The sequence below is a fragment of the Ochotona princeps genome, chromosome 2, assembly GCF_030435755.1.
Source record: "Ochotona princeps isolate mOchPri1 chromosome 2, mOchPri1.hap1, whole genome shotgun sequence".
Classification (NCBI taxonomy): Eukaryota; Metazoa; Chordata; class Mammalia; order Lagomorpha; family Ochotonidae; genus Ochotona; species Ochotona princeps.
This window is the reverse complement of record NC_080833.1, coordinates 25,756,162-25,773,802: the sequence shown is the minus strand read 5'-3', so window position 1 is coordinate 25,773,802 and position 17,641 is coordinate 25,756,162. Positions and strand designations below refer to the sequence as shown.

Genomic DNA, 17,641 nt, shown 5'->3' with positions numbered 1-17,641 from the left:
ACCCAGTCTGCCCTCACTGAGCTTTGGGTACACAGGGTGAGGAGGGCTGTGATGAATGCCTTTGACTCACTCCTGCTGCTGGCCACAACAGAAAGGGCTGCAGTTAGGAGAATAAGTGACATACCCTTCCTTTCCTGATACCAAGGGCCCCAGGCTGAGGTGGGACATATGGGGCACTTGAATCAGGAGCCATGTTTAGGGACTGGGATGTAGGCAAGCACACGGCAGGGGCTGGCGTGGCCGGCTAGGGTCATGACAGAGAAGGCCACCAGTTCATGGACAGGTGGATTCACAGGGCACCAGATGGGCCGAGAGGACAGAGCCCGAGGCCTTTGAGAAGAAGCCGGGGCTTTTGAAAGAGGCTGAGCACAGAGCTCAGCAGGTGCCGCCTGGTGCAGAGAACACAGAGTACACAGCAGTGAGAAGAAAAGGAATCTGGGGTGAAATGACTCCCCCAGTCCCTGCCCCAAGGCACCTCTTGACAGCAGCCATACACACCTCGTTGTGATCAAGTCCAGTTTATTCTGGAAGCATAAACAGTGGAACTAGGAAGGAGTGACGGACACAAGCCCCCAGTCCCGTTGACAGGGCCAGATCTGCAGCCTCCATCAGCCTTGGCTTGGGCACAGGTGGATTCTGGAGGGGCCCAGGGGCTGGTAGAGAAGGAGGCTGTAAGTTGGTTGCAGGTTCCTCTACAAAGGGCTCACACAACACCCCTGGTCAAAGCACATCAAGCCAGCTTGCTCTGTGCTTGCGACAAAGCCTCCTTCTAGAGGGGAAGCCACTGTGCCCTCTGGTCACCAGGATGGCCCAGTTATCCCAGAAAACAACAGTCCGGGAGGCCCTCTGGCCAGCAGGCACTGGTTTTTTAAGCTCAGTCATCGCGGCAGGGCCTTTGTGAAGGGCTCAAAGCAGCTGCGTGTCTCAGGATGGGTCATAGAAGCCTAAGCCCCAGCCACTCCACCCCTTACACATACTGTTTCTTGGAAGCTGAGCTGCTGGGGCGACTGGGGGATTTCCGGCCACTCTGGGGAGGTGGGTCCAGGAAGAGGGGGGCTCTGGAGGAAGTCAGCCTCTCCTCCGTGGTCAGGTTAGCCCAGTTCTGCTCACTGGATGAGAGCCCGTTATAGGTTGGACATGGAGGGGACGAGGGCCCCTCGCCCATGGGGAGGTAGAAGAAAACCTGGTCAGCATAAGGGTCCGAGGAGGCGTCCTGGGCCGGGGGGGCACCCCGGCTCTGCCGGGCCCGCAGCTCCCTGCTGAGGCAGCGGCACAGCAGGTGCACCAGCTCCAGAAGGTTCAGCACCAGGGAGATGAGTCCGACCACCAGCATGAAGATAATGAAGATGGTCTTCTCCGTGGGGCGAGACACAAAGCAGTCCACGAGGTAGGGGCAGGGTGCACGCTGGCACACAAACACGGGCTCCATGGTCCAGCCATAGAGGCGCCACTGGCCATAGAGGAAGCCAGCTTCCAGCACGCTCTTGCACAGCACGCTGGCCACGTAGGTGCCCATCAGCGCCCCGCGGATACGCAGGCGGCCATCCTCCGCCACAGAGATCTTGGCCATCTGACGCTCCACAGCCGCCAGCTCCCGCTCCACATGGGGGTCCTTGGCCGGCAGGGCGCGTAGCTCCCCTTCCTTCTGCCTCAGCCGCTCCTCACGTCGGGACAGGTAGATGACGTGGCCCAGGTAGACCAGGGTGGGCGTGCTGACAAACAGGAACTGCAGCACCCAGTAGCGGATGTGGGAGATGGGGAAGGCCTGGTCGTAGCAGACATTAGTACAGCCCGGCTGGGCAGTGTTGCACTCAAAGTCCGACTGTTCGTCGCCCCACACCGACTCCCCCGCCAGGCCCAGGATGAGGATGCGGAAAATGAACAGCACGGTCAGCCAAATCTTGCCCACCACCGTCGAGTGCTCCTGGACCTGGTCCAGCAGCTTCTCCAGGAAGCCCCAGTCACCCATGGTTCTGGGGCCACCGTCTGGGGGCGAGGGGAGAGAAGACATGGTGTGTCAGCCTGCTACCTGCCATGGTATCAGGTATACTCACTCAGCCCACGAGAAAACCCAGGCTTAGGGAGAGGCTGGACTGGCCCAGGGCTCACTCGACACAGCATCGGGACCCAAAACTGCACTCTTTGCGGGGTCCCTGGGTGGTGGCAGGGTGTGCCCAGAGGCCCTAATGACATATCTGTCCCCTCTCATTCCCAGTCACATGCCCCCTCCCTGATGAGCCGAGTTCTATATCTGGAATGGGTTCACGTTCCTTAGGAATGGAGACTTTAAGGAACTGACCCAAGGTCACCCACTGGGGCTACCTCCTTCATGCTTTTTTTTGCCCAAGGCTGCCTGCCCCGCCCCTGCCCCTGCCTGTGGGGTGGAGGGCACAGGTGTATTGCTTGATTCTTAGGGGTTCCAAGCCTCTGGTCCCTGTCTCTCCCATTTACTCCCACTCAGCTGGCGTCACACATCTTTGCATTTGCAGTCAGGATGGGAGGCCAGCACCATCATTTTAGCTCCACCTGTCAGCAACAAGGACCACCTGCGCCCAACCTTCTTCTCCCCCTCTCCCAATCTCCACTCCACAGAGATACGGCCACCGAGCTCCCAGCACCCTGGGTCCCAGGAGGGGGCAGGTGCCAGTTTTCTCCAAACACTTTGTTTCTCTGCCCAAGCTCCGGGAGGCAGTGCTGGGTTCAAGTCCCCGCCCTCTTAAGCAACCAAGCCCTGGGGTCAGGCATAACCTGTGACGCCTCCCTGGGAAATGCAGGCTTCCGACCTCCTGGGACTGTACTGAAGGTTCGGTGAAAGCAGGTAGGAACCGCGAGCCCGGGTACCCCGCCAGACCTCCCCCCCAGGCAAGGTGGCACCACCCGCTGCCCACTCACCGCCTGCCTGCCGGGCCGGCCCAGGTGCAGGTGGCGACGATGCCGGAGCGGCGCCCGTGGGAGCCCTGCCGGACAGCACTGCCGGGGGCGCCTTAAATAGCACGGAGGCGGGGTTGGGGGCAGGAAACGCGGGGGAGGGCGGCGGCGGGGGAGAGATGGGAGCCGGGCAGGCTTGGCCCGAGAGGTGCGGCTCCCTGCACCGCCTCCAGCCAGAGGTGGCCCCGCGGCCTCTCCTTCACGGGCCCCTCGCGCAGCTTCTTGGGCCAACAGCTTGCTTGGTGGCTGGACTTGGGAAGGGATGGCCGGAAAGCGCGCAGACGGGACGCGGGTGCGCGGGGACCACTCCTTTGCCACTTGTGTGCGGGGCTTTCCAGCCCCGGCTCCTTGGCACGTGGGAACTTCGAGGGGAGAGGGGGTGGGGTACAGTGCCAACCTCCTACAGCCAGGATTCTTCCGGAGTTTTCAACCATCCCGGTTCCTGGGTACCTCCCCTGAGAGTCCACGTGGGGCGGTTGCTCACCTGCGCCTCGAATTCCCCACCCCACCTGCTGGCCAGCCCTGGTCTCCGCCGCCTGTACCCAGCGAGGCCTGGGCACATCCGGGGTGGGTGGAGGGTGTAAATCACCCAGGGCTGGACGGGATGGTCTGGGGTCAGGATGTTTTACTCCAGGGTGCTGTTGGCCAGGTGTGGTGAAGAACAGCTGGGGAGGCTGTGAGCCCTTGGGAAGGTTGGTGGAGAACCCAGAGGCCGAAACTTTGCCCTCAACTCCTGTTCCCTGGTCGGTTAGTGCCGTGGGGTGAAAGGCAGGGACGAGGCAAGCGAGGGCGCCGGCAGGTGGACATCAGGGTCCGGGGGCTCGAGGCAGAGCCGGGGTGTGGAGAGCAGCCGGTCGGCTGGGCTTGGAGCCGGGGTCTCCAGGACTGGCTGCTCCTGGGCGCTGCGCCTTTCCCTTCCAGGCCTGTCCCTCAGGCCCAGGCTGAATGGAACCCTCAACTGCGCATGTTCAGTGCTGACCTTTAAGGGCATGAGAACAGAGGTCCCTGGAGGCTCCCGCCTGCCTGCTCTCCTCGGGCTGGGCCTGGCGCTCCGAACGCTGTTCTGTTCCCTTCGACTGGGGCAGGAGGGAGGAGGAGCAGGTGGCCTGCAGGCAAGCAGGCGGAGGTGATGCTGAAGTTGCCAATAACCGCGCTTACCCCTTCCTCGTGGCTCAGGGTGTGAGTATCCCAGCATGTTCCCCACTGGGAAAAGGAGCTGTCAATGCTGCTCACCAGCTGGCCAGCCCACCTGGAACCCCACGCTTCCCTCTGTTGCCACCGGTGTGACCTGCCCAGGAGGTGGTCCTCTCAGTGGCCTCCCACCTGATCTGTTGGCCTCTAGCCTGATCCCTCCACCCAGCCTCCACGTTTGGTAGAAATCCGAGTCCCGCCGTGGCTCCCCACTGGGTTCAGGGCAGGGTCTGAGCCCTCCAGCTGTTGTGCCCGTACCTGCTGTGGCAGGGTGCAGCAGCTGCCACTCACTGCCAGACAGCCCTGGGACGCCTGCTGCCCTACAGCTCAGTGGTGGCTTGTTGCAAAAGCGCCAGGCGGCAGCAGTGGAGACAGCTGGCCATGCAGCTGGCCATGCAGCCAGGCTTGCATTCTGCTGGGGCTGTGTCAGCCACCGAGATAGTGTGGCAGCTCTATTCACAGCTTGGTGGCAGGTCTGGTGGCAACTCAGCTGCAGGCTTGGCTGCAGGCTCGGCAGCAGGCTCCAGTCGGTGGCAGTTCCGTTCTCAGCCTCCGGTCTTCCCCAAATGAACCAGCAGAAGTTGGACTTGGATGCAAGTGCACAAAGGGAGGTTTATTCAAGCTTGTTGTGTCCGAGCTTGGGCTTCCCACCATCACCAACGCAGCGGTTCCTGGTGGGGAGCCCCAAGGTAGAAAATCGCAGGGTTCTTATACAGTTCAGGAGGGGATTCCACACAGTCACACTTATGATTGGTTAACTATATTTCAGCCAATCAGAATTGCAACAATCACTCCCTCATTTATATAAAGTTTTATCTATGAGGTATATTATCAGTCAACTATCACTCCCTCATTTGCATAAAGTTTTATCTGAGGCATATTATTGGTCAACTATCACTCCCTCATTTGCATAAACTTTTATCTCTGAGGCATACTATTGGTCAGCTACCAATCCCTCATTTACATAGTCTTATCTCTGAGGGGGACTTTGCCATGAAGAAATGTCCTGTCATTGTGACTCAGCACTTGCCCAACTTCAGATTAAAGTGAGTCACCTAGGGTAAAGCTGGAGTCACTTAGGCTAACTGGGATTCTGAGGTCTTTCACAGCCTCCAGGTCCGTGAGAACTGCCCTCGGCGATGGCCTGACCCTGCGATGGTGGTGTGTCACACAGAGCAGCCACTGCAGCGGTGCGACTCCTGTTCCTCCCTGCGTCCACACTGAGCCTGCGGCCTGGAGGGGCCCCTGCCTCCGTCTGTGGGCCCCCCCAAGTTCCTCAGAACTTAAATGTCATCCCCCAGAATTCCCCTCCTGCCCTCCACGGGTGTTTCTGGACCCTTAGCGCTCAGGTGCTGCCCCACGGTGCAGCATTTGTGTGTGTGTGAGAATTTTTAGTCATCTTTCGAAATAGAATGGGGCTGGAGCTGTGACAGCTGGTTAAGCCTGTGAGTCCAGGGTCTCACATGAGCGCCAGTTGAAGACACAGCTGCCCCGCATCCTGTCCAGCTTCTCGCTGAGGTGCCTGGAAAAGCAGCAGAGGAAGGCTCAGAGCTCTGAGACCTTGCACCCACACCGAAGTCCCGGACGAATCTCCTAGCTTTGGTTAGTGGCTGATGAAAGATCTCTCTCTCTCTTCCTCTAACTCTGCCTTTCAAATGAAAATAAGTAAATAAACATTTTTAAAGATTTATTTATTTTTATTACAAGGGCATATTTGCAGAAAGAGGGAGAGACAGAAAGATCTTTCATCTGCTGATTCATTCCCTGGGTGACTGTACTGGCCAAAGCTGAGCTGATCTGAAACCAGGAGCCAGGAGCTTCTCCCGGGTCTCCCTCACAGGTGCAGAGTCCCAAGGCTTTGGGACATCCCTCCTCTGCTTTCCCAGGTCATTAGCAGAAAGCTGGATGGGAAGTGGAACAGCTGGATCTCGAACTGGCGCCCATATGGGCTGTAGTTATTGCAGACACTGGCTTTATGTGCCAGCCCCAAACAATGGATCTCAAATCGGAAACTGTCAGCCCCTTCCCCACCTCACCCCTAATCCCAGCAGCTTGCTTGTCTTTATCTCTTCCCCATTAGCCTGGCCTACCTGGGTGGGACCCAGCAGGGCTCCACCCTGTGTATTCCTTCAGCACACATTTACCGAGCACCTGCTGGGTACTCAGGCATCCTTCCCAGTGCTCAAGATCCACCTCAGGGCCAAGGTCAGCATCCCACAGGGTCCCTGCCCTCTGGGGAAGGCAGGCGAATTCAAATGTCCTAGATGATGAGCAAAGCTGTGGGAAAGTAAAGCCGGAATTGAGAGGCTGCGTAAGAGAAGTTCTGGCTGAGCAGGTGGTGCTTGACGGAGCCCCGAAGGAGGCTGGGGAGCCCTGGGACTCTGTGCGGGCAGAGAGAAGCTGCAGTGTATAGCCCTGCAAGAGACAGGAGGGTGCCAGAGCTCAGCGTGGCTGGAGCAGAGAGGGGCCCGGAGAGGCAGTGGTGGGGTGTGGGCTGGGGCAGATCTCCCAGGCCTGTGGAGGAGGCCATCCTTCTTCTTCTTCTTCTTCTTCTTTTTTTTTTTTTAAAGATTTATTCATTTTTATTACAGCCAGATATACACAGAGGAGGAGAGACAGAGAGGAAGATCTTCCGTCCGATGATTCACTCCCCAAGTGAGCCGCAACGGCCAATGCGCGCCAATCCGATGCCAGGAACCTGGAACCTCTTCCAGGTCTCCCACGCGGGTGCAGGGTCCCAATGCATTGGGCCATCCTCAACTGCTTTCCCAGGCCACAAGCAGGGAGCTGGATGGGAAGTGGAGCTGCCGGGATTAGAACCGGCGCCCATATGGGATCCCGGGGCTTTCAAGGCGAGGACTTTAGCCGCTAGGCCACGCCGCTGGGCCCCTTCTTCTTCTTTTTAAAGATTTATTTATTTTGGGGGATTCCCAGAGCCTATGAAACTGTCACATAATGCATAATAATTAATAAAAAAAGTAAAAAAAAAAGATTTATTTATTTTTACTGGAAAGGCGCATATACAGAGAGGAGAAGAGACAGAGAGGAGGAGAGACAGAGAGGAGGAGAGACAGAAGAGGAGAGAGACAGGAAGATGTTCCGTCTGATGATTCACTCTGCAAGCAGCCACAACGGCCGGTGCTGTGCTGATCCGAAGCCAGGAACCAGGAACTTCCTCTGGGTCTCCCACACGGGTGCAGGGTCCCAAGGCTTTGGGCTGTCCTCGACTGCTTTCCCAGGCCACAGGCAGGGAGCTGGATGGGAAGTGGAGCTGCCGGGACTAGAACCGGCACCCAGTGCATTCAAGGCTAGGCCACCACGCCGGATCCAAGGATGCCATTCTTATACACAAGAGTGACGGGACCCCCGCGGCTACTGTATGCAGGGAGTAGCTAACACACATCCACTGTGATATGGGACTGGCTGCACTTGCGGGGAGTCTGTTCAGCTGGGAGAGCACCTGTTCCACCACTGGCCCCGCTACTGCTGTTGTCCAGGCAGTCAGGGTTCCTCCCGGTGGCCCAGCCGTTCCTGCCATCTGCCCTGAATCTGCGTCACAGCTCCTGGCCACAGCTGTCCTGCTTGCTCCTGCCCTCTGCCCTCCTCGGGTGGAACTCCCTTATACCACCCCCTCCACATGCTCACCCCCTCTCTAGGCCCTGTGTCCCACAGAAAGGGGCAGGAAACCGAGATGGGAGCAGCAGCCAGGGTGACCAATGGCAGAGTGTCTCAGACCCAGCTGATGTGCCAGAACGCCAGAGGCTGGGTGACCCTAGGCTGATGGCTCACGGTCGGTTGGTGGGGGGAGGGCTGGGAGCCCAGGGTCAGGGTTTCAGAGGGGTCAGGTTCTGGGGGAGGGCCTGTCTTCCTGCTGGGCAGGTGGCCAGCTTCTGATTGTGTTTTCAGATGGAAGAAAGATGGTCTCTCATCTTATTTTTGAGTGATGCACATTCTGTCTCACACATACAGTCGGAGCCCCATCCTGATGCCTAGAATGGAGGCAGCCCGTCCATGGGGGCAACAGGAGCCCACTCACATGGGTCATCACCTTCGTCTTCCAGGGCCTGCAGAAGGTGGAGGCTGGAGTCCGGAGCAGGAGCTGGGATTAGAACTCAGGGATCCTGCCATCAGATACAGATGGACCAACAGTTGCTACTTCCTTTCACTTCTGACAAGACCATTCATCCAAGATGGTTCCCCGTGGGCTGGTGTTGAGGTATCCTGGCTTAAGCTGCTACTTGTGACTCTAGAATCCCATGCTGAAGTGCCCCTTCGAGGTCTGCCGGCTTTGCTTCCCATCCGGCTCCCTGCGAATGCAGCTGCAGGATGGCCCAGGGCTTGGGCCCCTGCCACCTGCCTGAGAGACCCAGGTGCAGTTCTGAGCTCCCGGCTCCTGCTACCCCAGCCCTGGCTGTTGCAGGCATTGAAGTGAACCAGCAGAGAGCTCCACCTCCATGTCCTGCTAGCTCCCCAAAGGCCTCATCTCCTAATACCATCCCCTGGGGGACAGGATTCAAAGAAGTGAATTCTGGGGAACACACGCATGCAGTGGGCTTGCACCAGGAGGAATGAATACAAAACGGTCCCCTGTTGCCTGACAACTTGCAGGCCCTCTATGAAATGCACCTGCCAAGAAGGAAGCCTGGGGCCCAGCGTGGGAGCCTAGCAGCTAAAGTCCTTGCCTTGCATGTGCCGGGATCCCATATGGGCACTGGTTCTAATCCCAGTGGTGCTGCTTCCCATCCAGCTCCCTGCTTGTGGCCTGGGAAAGCAGTGGAGGACGGCCCAAAGCCTTCGGACCCTGCACCCATGTGGGAGACCCGGAAGAAGCTCCTGGCTCCTGGCTTCAGATCAGCACAGCTCCAGCCGTTGTAGCCACTTGAGGAGTGCTCATTGGACCGAAGATCTTCTTCTCTGTCTCTCCTCCTCTCTGTATATCTGACTTTCCAATAAAAATGAAATAAATCTTTAAAAAAATAATAAAATAAAATAAGCCTGGAGGCATCCACAGCTATGAAGGGGAGGCGAGCGCCACCTTGTGGGGACATTCGGTGGGGACCAGGGCCCACCCCTCAAGGCTGCACTGCTCAAAGCTGTAACTCCCAGGCCAAAGGCAGGATCTGCAGGGCTGAACCGTCCCGTCCTCCTCTGCGGTCCTGGCTTGCAGCCTGGAACGGCAGGGATGGGACAGGAAGCCCAGGGCGGGAGAGCCAGTGGTGTTTTCTGGTTTCCATGACTTCCAAGCTGCCCTTGGCCAGGCAGCCAGAACCGGCCAGAAGATGCTGGAACATATGGCAGCAAGCAAGTCAGTGGAGGTCACCCACTCTGAGACCTTTGTCACCTGCAGCTGGGCTGACCTCTGTCCTGGCCTGGGCACCTGACCGACACTTGCCTACACGGGCTTGGTTCCTGGCTGCCCAGCCAGTGTTGTGCTGATCCTGGCACCTTTGATTCCACAGTAGTCCTAGGAGTGTGGGCTGCGTGCATTGCCTTTGCCCTGCCCCACCCTGCTCGCTCTGCACTCTGCCAGCTCCCTCGACCTTGGACTTGAGGATGGGTTGGGTCTGTGGGATCCACCTGCTGCTGAAGGTGAAGTTGGCGAGGGGTGAGAGGAAACTTACCTGGATGCATCGCGCCCATCCACTGGTAGCCTGATAGCCCCGACCCCCGGGGCATGGTGGTACCTCCAGTGATTTATTATTTAAAGATTTAATTTATTTGTATTGCAAAGTCAGATATACAGGGAGGAGGAGACAGAGAGGAAGATATTCTGTCCAATGACTCACTCCCTAAGTGACTGCAATGGCCAGAGTTGCACCAAACTGAAGCCAGGAGCCCGGAACCTCTTCTGGGTGCAGGGCCCGAAGACCTTGGGCTGCCCTTGCCTGCTTTCCCAGGCCACAGGCAGGAATTGGATGGGAAGCAGGGCTGCTGGGATTAGAACTGGTGCCCATATGGGATCCTGGCATGTGCAAGGTGACTTTTAGCTGCTAGGCTACTGTGCTGGGCCCTCCAGTTAATCTTTTGAGATAATCTCTCTAGGAAGTTGTTTTCTACAGGGACCCGAAGCATGCAATTCCCGTTATATCGATGGTGCGACCGAGGACCTGAAAGGGTGTCCAAGGGGTGGTATGAGGCACCTGTCCTTCTTGTAGTCGTCTGCTACATTCAGTCCTGAGCCCCTTAAACCTGAGCCGAAGGTGAGCCTCTGTCCGCTCACATGGCCACCTGACCTCTCCTTGGCTCTCCCCTGACCCCCATCACCCCGGGTCCCACCTCTCTGGGCAGCCAGAGCCTCTGGCCAGGGGGCTGGGCTGGAGAAAATGCTCTGAATTTTTATATCTGAATGAAATGCTGGGTGAGGCCGACACTGCATGCTTTAGAGCAGCCATGTGGCCTTTGGTGAGAGTGAATAACAGAGATTGTATGTACACAGGGCGGAGGCTATGACAGGAGCAGGGTGCCAGGGTGTGGCTGGCCTGTAACGGCCCACCCTGATTGATGGGGTCGAAGTGGAAACACAAGGCGGGAACGCAGCGCCCTCTGCTGACCACTTCTGGAATCCCACCAGGGCTCCGGCCCAGCTCCCCATCACCGGCCTCACTTCACCCCAGAATTTGCAGCTTTTGGGCCTCGGACAGCTTCCTTCCCTGCCCCCAGGGTAGCGTGAGCGGGAGTGTGGCGAGAGCAGGGAGGGCAGAGTCAGTTTTAAAAAAACACAGCGTTTATTGATGGAAAGCAAACTTTCTGGCGCTGTTCCTCAGCGCCCCTACCTGGCGGCACCCTGCTGGAGGAGGGGAGCAGCTGGGCCTGTGTGTGAGGCTTTCCCAAAGGAAGCGGCTGCCCAGGAATGGGATGGGGGGGAGCACTCGGGCAGAGCCGCTGCTGGAGGAAGACCTCCCTCCCACCTCGGGAATCTGGGCGGCCCCAGGCCAGAGTGAAGATTCCCTTTGTTGGTCACCCAGCGTCCCCATGTGTCTCTAGTTTCCCTCCTCCTTAGGGGGAACCCTGGCCTGGGTGCCCCACCCGAGGTTAGCGCAAACACTCTGCTGGGAGATCCTGACTGCATCCTCTCCCTGTACCCCCAACCCCCAACTTGTATGTAAGGAAGGCATGTGGCAAAGTTAGTATGTTTGTCTGTTGCAGGAGGGACCCACCCTGTAGCACCACCACCCCTCCCCTGGTCACATCCCTCTGGGATCCACTCCCCCAGCCCGGAGCCGGGGGTGGGAGTGGCTGAGAGGGTCAGATGGGACTCAGCTTGGGTGCTGAAGCCTGAAGCTTAGCATCGCCGACATCGGGCTCCAGATCCCCCGCTTCCAGCAGCTTGTGGTGGCAGCGGCAGGTGGAGGCCCGCCTGGTGGAAGCCGGGGCGCCGTTGGCCTTGGGGGGCCGGCTCCTCCGCAGCCCCTTGACGATCCTGTGGAAGATGAGGTAGCAGATCTCGCAGATGGTGAGCACGATGCACACGGCCGAGGCGCCCACCATGAAGTAGGTGAAGACCTTCTTCTCGGTGGGCCGGGCAATGTAGCAGTCCACCACGTTGGGGCAGGGGGCCACGTTGGCGCACTGCACCAGGCGCGGCATGCCGAAGCCGTGCCACAGCGTGTGCAGCACGTACAGGAAGAGGAACTCGATGATGAGTTTGAAGACGAGGCTGAGCAGGTAGGTCCACCACAGGCCACCGTGCTTCTTGCCCGTGTCGTTGTACAGCTTGGCGCACTGGTCGCCGTGCTTCTGCCGATGCCGCCGCTCGCGCTCCTCGCGGTAGGCCACGTGCAGGATCACCAGCAGCGACGGGCACGTGACGAAGATGAGCTGCAGGGCCCAGAGGCGGATGTTGGAGATGGGGAAGAAGTTGTCGTAGCAGACGTTGGTGCAGCCCGGCTGCTTGGTGTTACAGTCGAAGTCCTTCTGCTCGTCGCCCCACACGCGTTCGGCCGCCACCACGTACACCAGCACGCGGAAGACGAACACCACGGACAGCCAGATGCGCCCGAAGGCTGTGGAGTACTTGTTGACGCCGCTCAGGAGGGCTTGCAGTGTCTTCCAATCCATGGCGCCTCACGGGGGGTTCCGGGGGCCGTGCCCACCTGGGGAGAACGGGGAGAAGCAGCAGGAACAGCAGCGTGTCAAGGCACAGCAGCATGCCAGGAACTGTCCCGAGTCCTTCTACAACTTTACATGGATTTATTAATTTAAATGGCAGAGAGAGAGAGAGAGAGAGAAGGAGGAGGAAGAGGAGGAGGAGAGAGAGGGAGATCTAGTGGTTCATTCCCCAAAATGTTGGGTAGCAGCTGCCAAGCTGATACCAGGAGCCTGGGCCCGGGGCAGGGAGCCATCCTGACCACTGGCACGGCGTGCATTAGCAGGGAGCTGGAATTGGAAGCAGAACACCCCAGGCAGCACCTTAGCCACTGCACCAATGCCCACCTGTGTGAGTCCCTGACATAACTGAGCTTGTTCAGCCATTCCCCTGACCCTGAGGGGTCCAGCTACTGTCCTTCCATGCTGCCCACAGGAAATGAGCACAGTGAGGTTAGGGAACTCGTGCGAAGTCACAGAGCAGGATGGGAGGGAGTACGCACTGATCATGACAGCTACCGGTTGCTGAGCATCTGCGCCGGGCCAGACAGTCCAACACCTACTAGGCAGGGTGTCCCAGCATCCTGTGCCTGGTCCCAGGAGGTGGAGCCCCCCTCCCCGCCACCGACCCCCTTGTTTTGCTCAGGGCGTCCATCATGCCATGCTGTGTCCTCTGAGTGCAGATGAGGAGTTCGTTGTCCAGGGACATGATGATAGCTCATCCCGGAAGATGAGGTTGGGGCTCCCTAAAATAGGTCAGGGAACTCCCTCCCCTGCCCTGCTGCAGGAGCTGAAAGGGCCCACGGTTCTAGGCACTGTGGCTTGGCAGATGCCTCACTCCCCTCCTGTGAAGTTCCTACAAAGGGGAGACTGAGGCAGAGACAGGACAAATGTGCTGTCTCGGGTTCCAGAGCCCATTGGTGAAGATGGAGGGGACCAATTCACAGAAGGGGTGCTGGAATGGAAGGGGGGTTAGGAGCTATCTGCTGGGAGTGGGGACAACAGCTGCTAGAGCTTTCTGCAGACTGTGTATACCTCTGTGGGTGCACTTGGGGGCAGCCCCAGTCACACCTCTGCTCCCCACTTCTGCCCGGTCCCCGGCCATGCTGGTGAGGAACACGTGGCTTGCTCGGCGTTTCCTCCCTGAACTGGGGTGACTCAGTGGGTGTGCTGGGTATCCTGCCTAGACAGGACCTTGTTGCATTGGGTGTAGGCATGCATGAGAGCCTCCATGGGCCTTCGAGCTGCGTGACGCTCGCTGCCAGAGCCCATTGCCACTAGCACCTCCCCACCTCCCCCTACGACCCTAAGACCTACATCATCACCATGTCACGGGCTTCTCTCTACTCTCTGCTGCTTCACTCTTCTCTGCCCCCTGCCCCCATCCTTGGCAAACATTCTGCTGAGCAAGTGCTCCCTGCAGAGATCCATGGGCTGGGAGTTCCCACGTGGCCGTCCCAGCTCACCCTGCACCTGCCTCCGGGCTCTATGCTCTGCCTCCCTCTCCCCCCCCCCCCCAAGCACTCAGTGGCTGTAATCTTCTCACCTGTCCCTCACTGCTTCCCACTGAGTGCCCTGGGGCTTGGGCACGTGGTAGGGGCTTCATGAATGGAGGCTAAATGGAGGGAGTAGGGTGGGGTGGGCAGGTGCCCCCAGGGTGCAGCTTGCACAGGACTGCTTGGGGGGACAGGCAGAGGAGTGGGATTTCTTCTCAGATCCCAGGCTGGGACAGGAGGGGAGGGTCGGAGAACATGACACAAACTGAACTCTGCCTTGTGCTTGGCTCCGAATCTCAGCTCTGCCACTTATGAGCTGGGTGGCTTCCAAAAATTCCCAGAGTTGTCCATCCTGTTCCTTATCTCTACAGGGAAAGACTGGCTCGGTAGATTCCAAAGTCACAGTTCTGGGGTTGGTGTCATGGAGTTGCACACTAAAACTCTGCCTGTGGTCCCGTCATCCCACATGGCTGCCAATTCTGATCTCGGCTGCTCTGGTTCCCTTCCAGCTCTCTGCTTATAGCCTGGGAAAGCAGTGGAGGATGGCCCAAGTCCTTGGGCCCCTGCACCCAAATGAGAGACCCAGAAAAAGCTCCTGGCTTTGGGCTGGCCCATCTGCTGTAGCGGCCATTTGCGGGGTGAACCGGTGAGTGGAGTCTCTCTAACTCCACAATTCTGCCTGACCAACAAAAACAAATAAATCTTTTTTTTAAGTGTCACAAGTCTCCTCTCTCCCCAGCCCTACCTGGGGGACAGTTCCAGGAAAACCAGAGTGGAGGTTGGAACCCCAGCGGTGGGCTGGGGAGCAGAGAGCTTTGGGGATCAGCCTCCCTAAATCGCCCAACCCCTCGGCTTCCCACCCTCCCCGTGTGGTCTGCCCAAACAGCCGACACACCCAAGGGAGCGATTCACCCACCAAGAATTTCCCTCCCGGGCCCAGGCTGGCAGGCCAGTTCCGATCCCCTCTTGCCGCCCCCCAGAGAGGCATCAAAGCTCCTGGACCCGATGCACCCAGCTTTTACCTAGGACTCCCAAAGCCTTGCCTCCTGCCGCCGCTGCAAAGTTAGAACTCTAACTCCTACCCCCAACTCCTTCCCCAGTTTCAGTCCGTTTCAGGCAATTTGGGAGCGCATGGGCTCGGGTCCGGAGCTGGGGCGGGAGTGGGGGTACACGGTCCGACAGCAGGATGCAGGGTCTGGGAGCCAGCCTAGAACCCCCCACCCCACCCGGAATCCGGGTGCAACAGAGGAACGGTGGGTGCGGGGAGCTGGGATCTCCCCATCCCAGCCCCAGCCCGATCGCACGCGGTCGCCGGCAGTGCACAGTGACCCCGGGCTCCCGCGTCCGTCCAGCACTTACCGGCAGCGGCGCGGCCACCGCGGGGCCGGGACGCCGCGTCCCCGAGGCCCGCAGCACGGGCGAGCGCGGCGGGAGCCGACGGGGCAGTCTTGTCCAGGCGCCGCAGCCGCCGGAGTCAGCACCTGGGGACGGCAGGCAGGAGGGAGGGTCGGGGGAGGAGCCGGGACGCGCCGCCGCCGCGGGGGTTCTGGGTTCTAGTCCCACCGCGCCGTCCCGGGGCCACTTCTGCAGCTGCAGCCGCACGCAGCTCGTCTGGGCCCGGGTTTCTGCCTGCGTGATCTAAGGGCATCCGTGGCCATGGGCTGGACTGTTGGCAAAGGCTCCCATGAAACTCGGGGCGTGAAGCGCTCTGCAGACCACGTAGCTCCCCAACTTTGAGAGGGCAGAGCGGGTGCGCCTCGCCCACAGTGGGCGTCACTGAGCCCGCACCCTGCCTGGCCACGGCCGCGCCCTGCTGGGGGCTGGACACTGTGTATCGCGGCGCTTCCGGGGGATCTTGGAACTTACCCTGGACGGTGCGAGTTCTCTCCCTCCTGTCCCAACAGACTTCTTTGCGTTTTGGAGAGGGCACAGCGAAGATGGGGCCTGGGGAGGAGGTGCTCCAGAGGCCGCTGCAACGCAGGTGCGGGTGGGAGGGGATGGGCGGGGGAGGGGGGCGGGTAGGGTTGCCCTGCAGCCCCCTAGGGAGGGTATGGGGAAGATAGTCCTCTCTCCAGGAACAAGGACTCTTTGTCTTTCTATCAGAGCGCTTAATGACAGCCCGTAGCGCCCCAGCCTGGGGGAATCCCCTGGAGCTCCGGGCCTCCCCTGGGTCTGAGTCACTACCAGGCCTGGGTCTCCCCGACCGAGATAAGGCCTCGGTGCTGGTGCGGGCCTCTGCCCGGGGCACCGCGCCGGCGTCACCGCGTGACCTCCTGCAGCCAGCGAGCTGGGCCTGGACTCGCATCTCCACCTCGGGGACATCTTGGAGCCAGCCTCCTCCACCCCCCGGGGGGGGGGGGGAGGCCCAGATGAGCTACTGTGACCAGGGCCCTGGGGACTGTCTGTGCAGGGAGGGGACTTGTCCAGGCTCACACAGATAGTAAGAAGCAGAACCTGCTCAGGCCAGGCCTATGCGTTGCTGAGTCTCTGAACAGGACAAAGCCACAGGGCAGAGGCCCCCTCCGGTTCACAGGAATCGTGGCCTGGGCCGTCTTGGTGGGGACCGGGCAGTTTTGGGGTGCCCCCTACCCTCCAGGTGTGGGTGCCAATGGCCAGGGCTCTGGCACCTGCTGTTCACTTGTTTCAGAGCAGAACAGATTTCCACTTCTTCAGCTGTTAGCACTTCACACACACACACCCCTCGCCTCAGTGTTAAAAGTTCAGTCTTTCTCCCGACCCTTCCTTCTCTTGGCTGCTTTGAACAACACCCCGCTCCCACCACACCTCTCCCCCCCATCCAACACACAACCTTCCTGGCTGCTGTGTTTTCCAGAGCCCCACTTCTGGACCCTTACTATGGCCGTGACTGCAGGGCAGGGCTATTCCTTCCCACGGGGGCTCCTCTGGTCCTGGGGTTTAAACCCCGTGTCACTGCTGAGTTCCCCAGTTCTGAAGTCCTAGCCTGTGCTGCCAGGCTGCCCAGCAGGGCCACCAGTTTTCTGTGGGAACCACCTGTGCCTATTCAACTCTGGGACTACCTGTGTGGATGTTTAACCTATGGAAGCTGCTACGTCCAGGGTTCTGCACGTGGCTTTCTTCACGTAACAGAGTACTGGAATTGTCTCCGTCTGGAGATAATAAGATTATCTTGCTCTTTTTAAAACCTATTTATTTATTTATTTTTATTGGAAAGGCAGATCAGATTACAGAGAGAAGGAGAGACAGGAAAGTCTTCCATCTGCTGGTTCACTCCCCAGAAGACTGCAGTGGCCAGAGCTGAGCTGGTCTGAAGCCAGGAGCTTCTTCCAGGTCTCCCACGCCGGTGCAGTGTCCCAAGGCTTTGGACCGTCCTCCACTGCCTTCCCAGGCCACAGGCAGGGAGCTGGATGGGAAGTGGCGCAGCTGGGACATGAACTGGCATCCCAGGACCTTTCATGGTGAGGATTTAGTCACTGAGTTGTCACACTGGGCCCCATCTTGCTCTTTTTAAGACAGCTGAATATTACATGTACTGTCATATTTAATCAGTCCTGCGTTGATCAAGATTAAAAATATGTCCAATCTTTCTTTCCTCTTTTTCTTTCTTCTTCCCTCCCTTCCTTCATTCTTATTACAAGCTCTGTTACAATGAATACCTCAGACTCATCTGGTCTAACACTTCTGGCAGCTGTATCTCGGGGCCAGTGTTGTGTGGTGCAGTGACTTAAGCTGCTGCCAGTGCCGCCGGCACCCCCCGCCCCCGGTGCAGCTCCAGTTCAAGTCGCGGCTGCTGTGTTTCTGCTTCTGAACCAACCTCCTGCCCACGTGCGTGGGAGAGCAGCAGCAGATGGCCCCAGCGCTTGGGACTCTGTCACCCGTCTGGGAGACCTGGATGGAGCGCCAGGCTTACCCCGCCCTGGCCTTTGTGACCATTGTGACCATTTGGAAAATGAACCAGCAGA

General features: G+C 58.9%; 2 protein-coding genes across 2 annotated transcripts; both read right to left on the bottom strand.

The window, feature by feature from the left end:
- Positions 1-602: 602 nt before the first annotated feature.
- GJA4 (gap junction protein alpha 4) lies at positions 603-3,279 on the bottom strand. The gene is made up of 2 exons (XM_058660831.1): positions 2,893-3,279; positions 603-1,986 (listed from the first exon to the last, which is right to left on the bottom strand). Exon 2 carries the CDS (start codon positions 1,967-1,969, stop codon positions 968-970), a length of 1,002 nt encoding a protein of 333 aa, XP_058516814.1. The 5' UTR covers positions 1,970-1,986; positions 2,893-3,279; the 3' UTR covers positions 603-967.
- Positions 3,280-11,294: 8,015 nt separating this feature from the next.
- On the bottom strand, positions 11,295-15,656 carry GJB3 (gap junction protein beta 3). Its single transcript, XM_004591599.2, has 2 exons — positions 15,060-15,656; positions 11,295-12,212 (listed from the first exon to the last, which is right to left on the bottom strand). The coding sequence occupies exon 2, from the start codon at positions 12,175-12,177 to the stop codon at positions 11,365-11,367; it is 813 nt and encodes a 270-aa protein (XP_004591656.1). The 5' UTR covers positions 12,178-12,212; positions 15,060-15,656; the 3' UTR covers positions 11,295-11,364.
- Positions 15,657-17,641: the final 1,985 nt, after the last annotated feature.

Bases quoted from the DNA above. Each gene is read 5' to 3' on its own strand.
- GJB3 (XM_004591599.2), bottom strand. From the start codon at position 12,177: ATGGATTGGAAGACACTGCAAGCCCTCCTGAGCGGCGTCAACAAGTAC.
- GJA4 (XM_058660831.1), bottom strand. From the start codon at position 1,969: ATGGGTGACTGGGGCTTCCTGGAGAAGCTGCTGGACCAGGTCCAGGAG.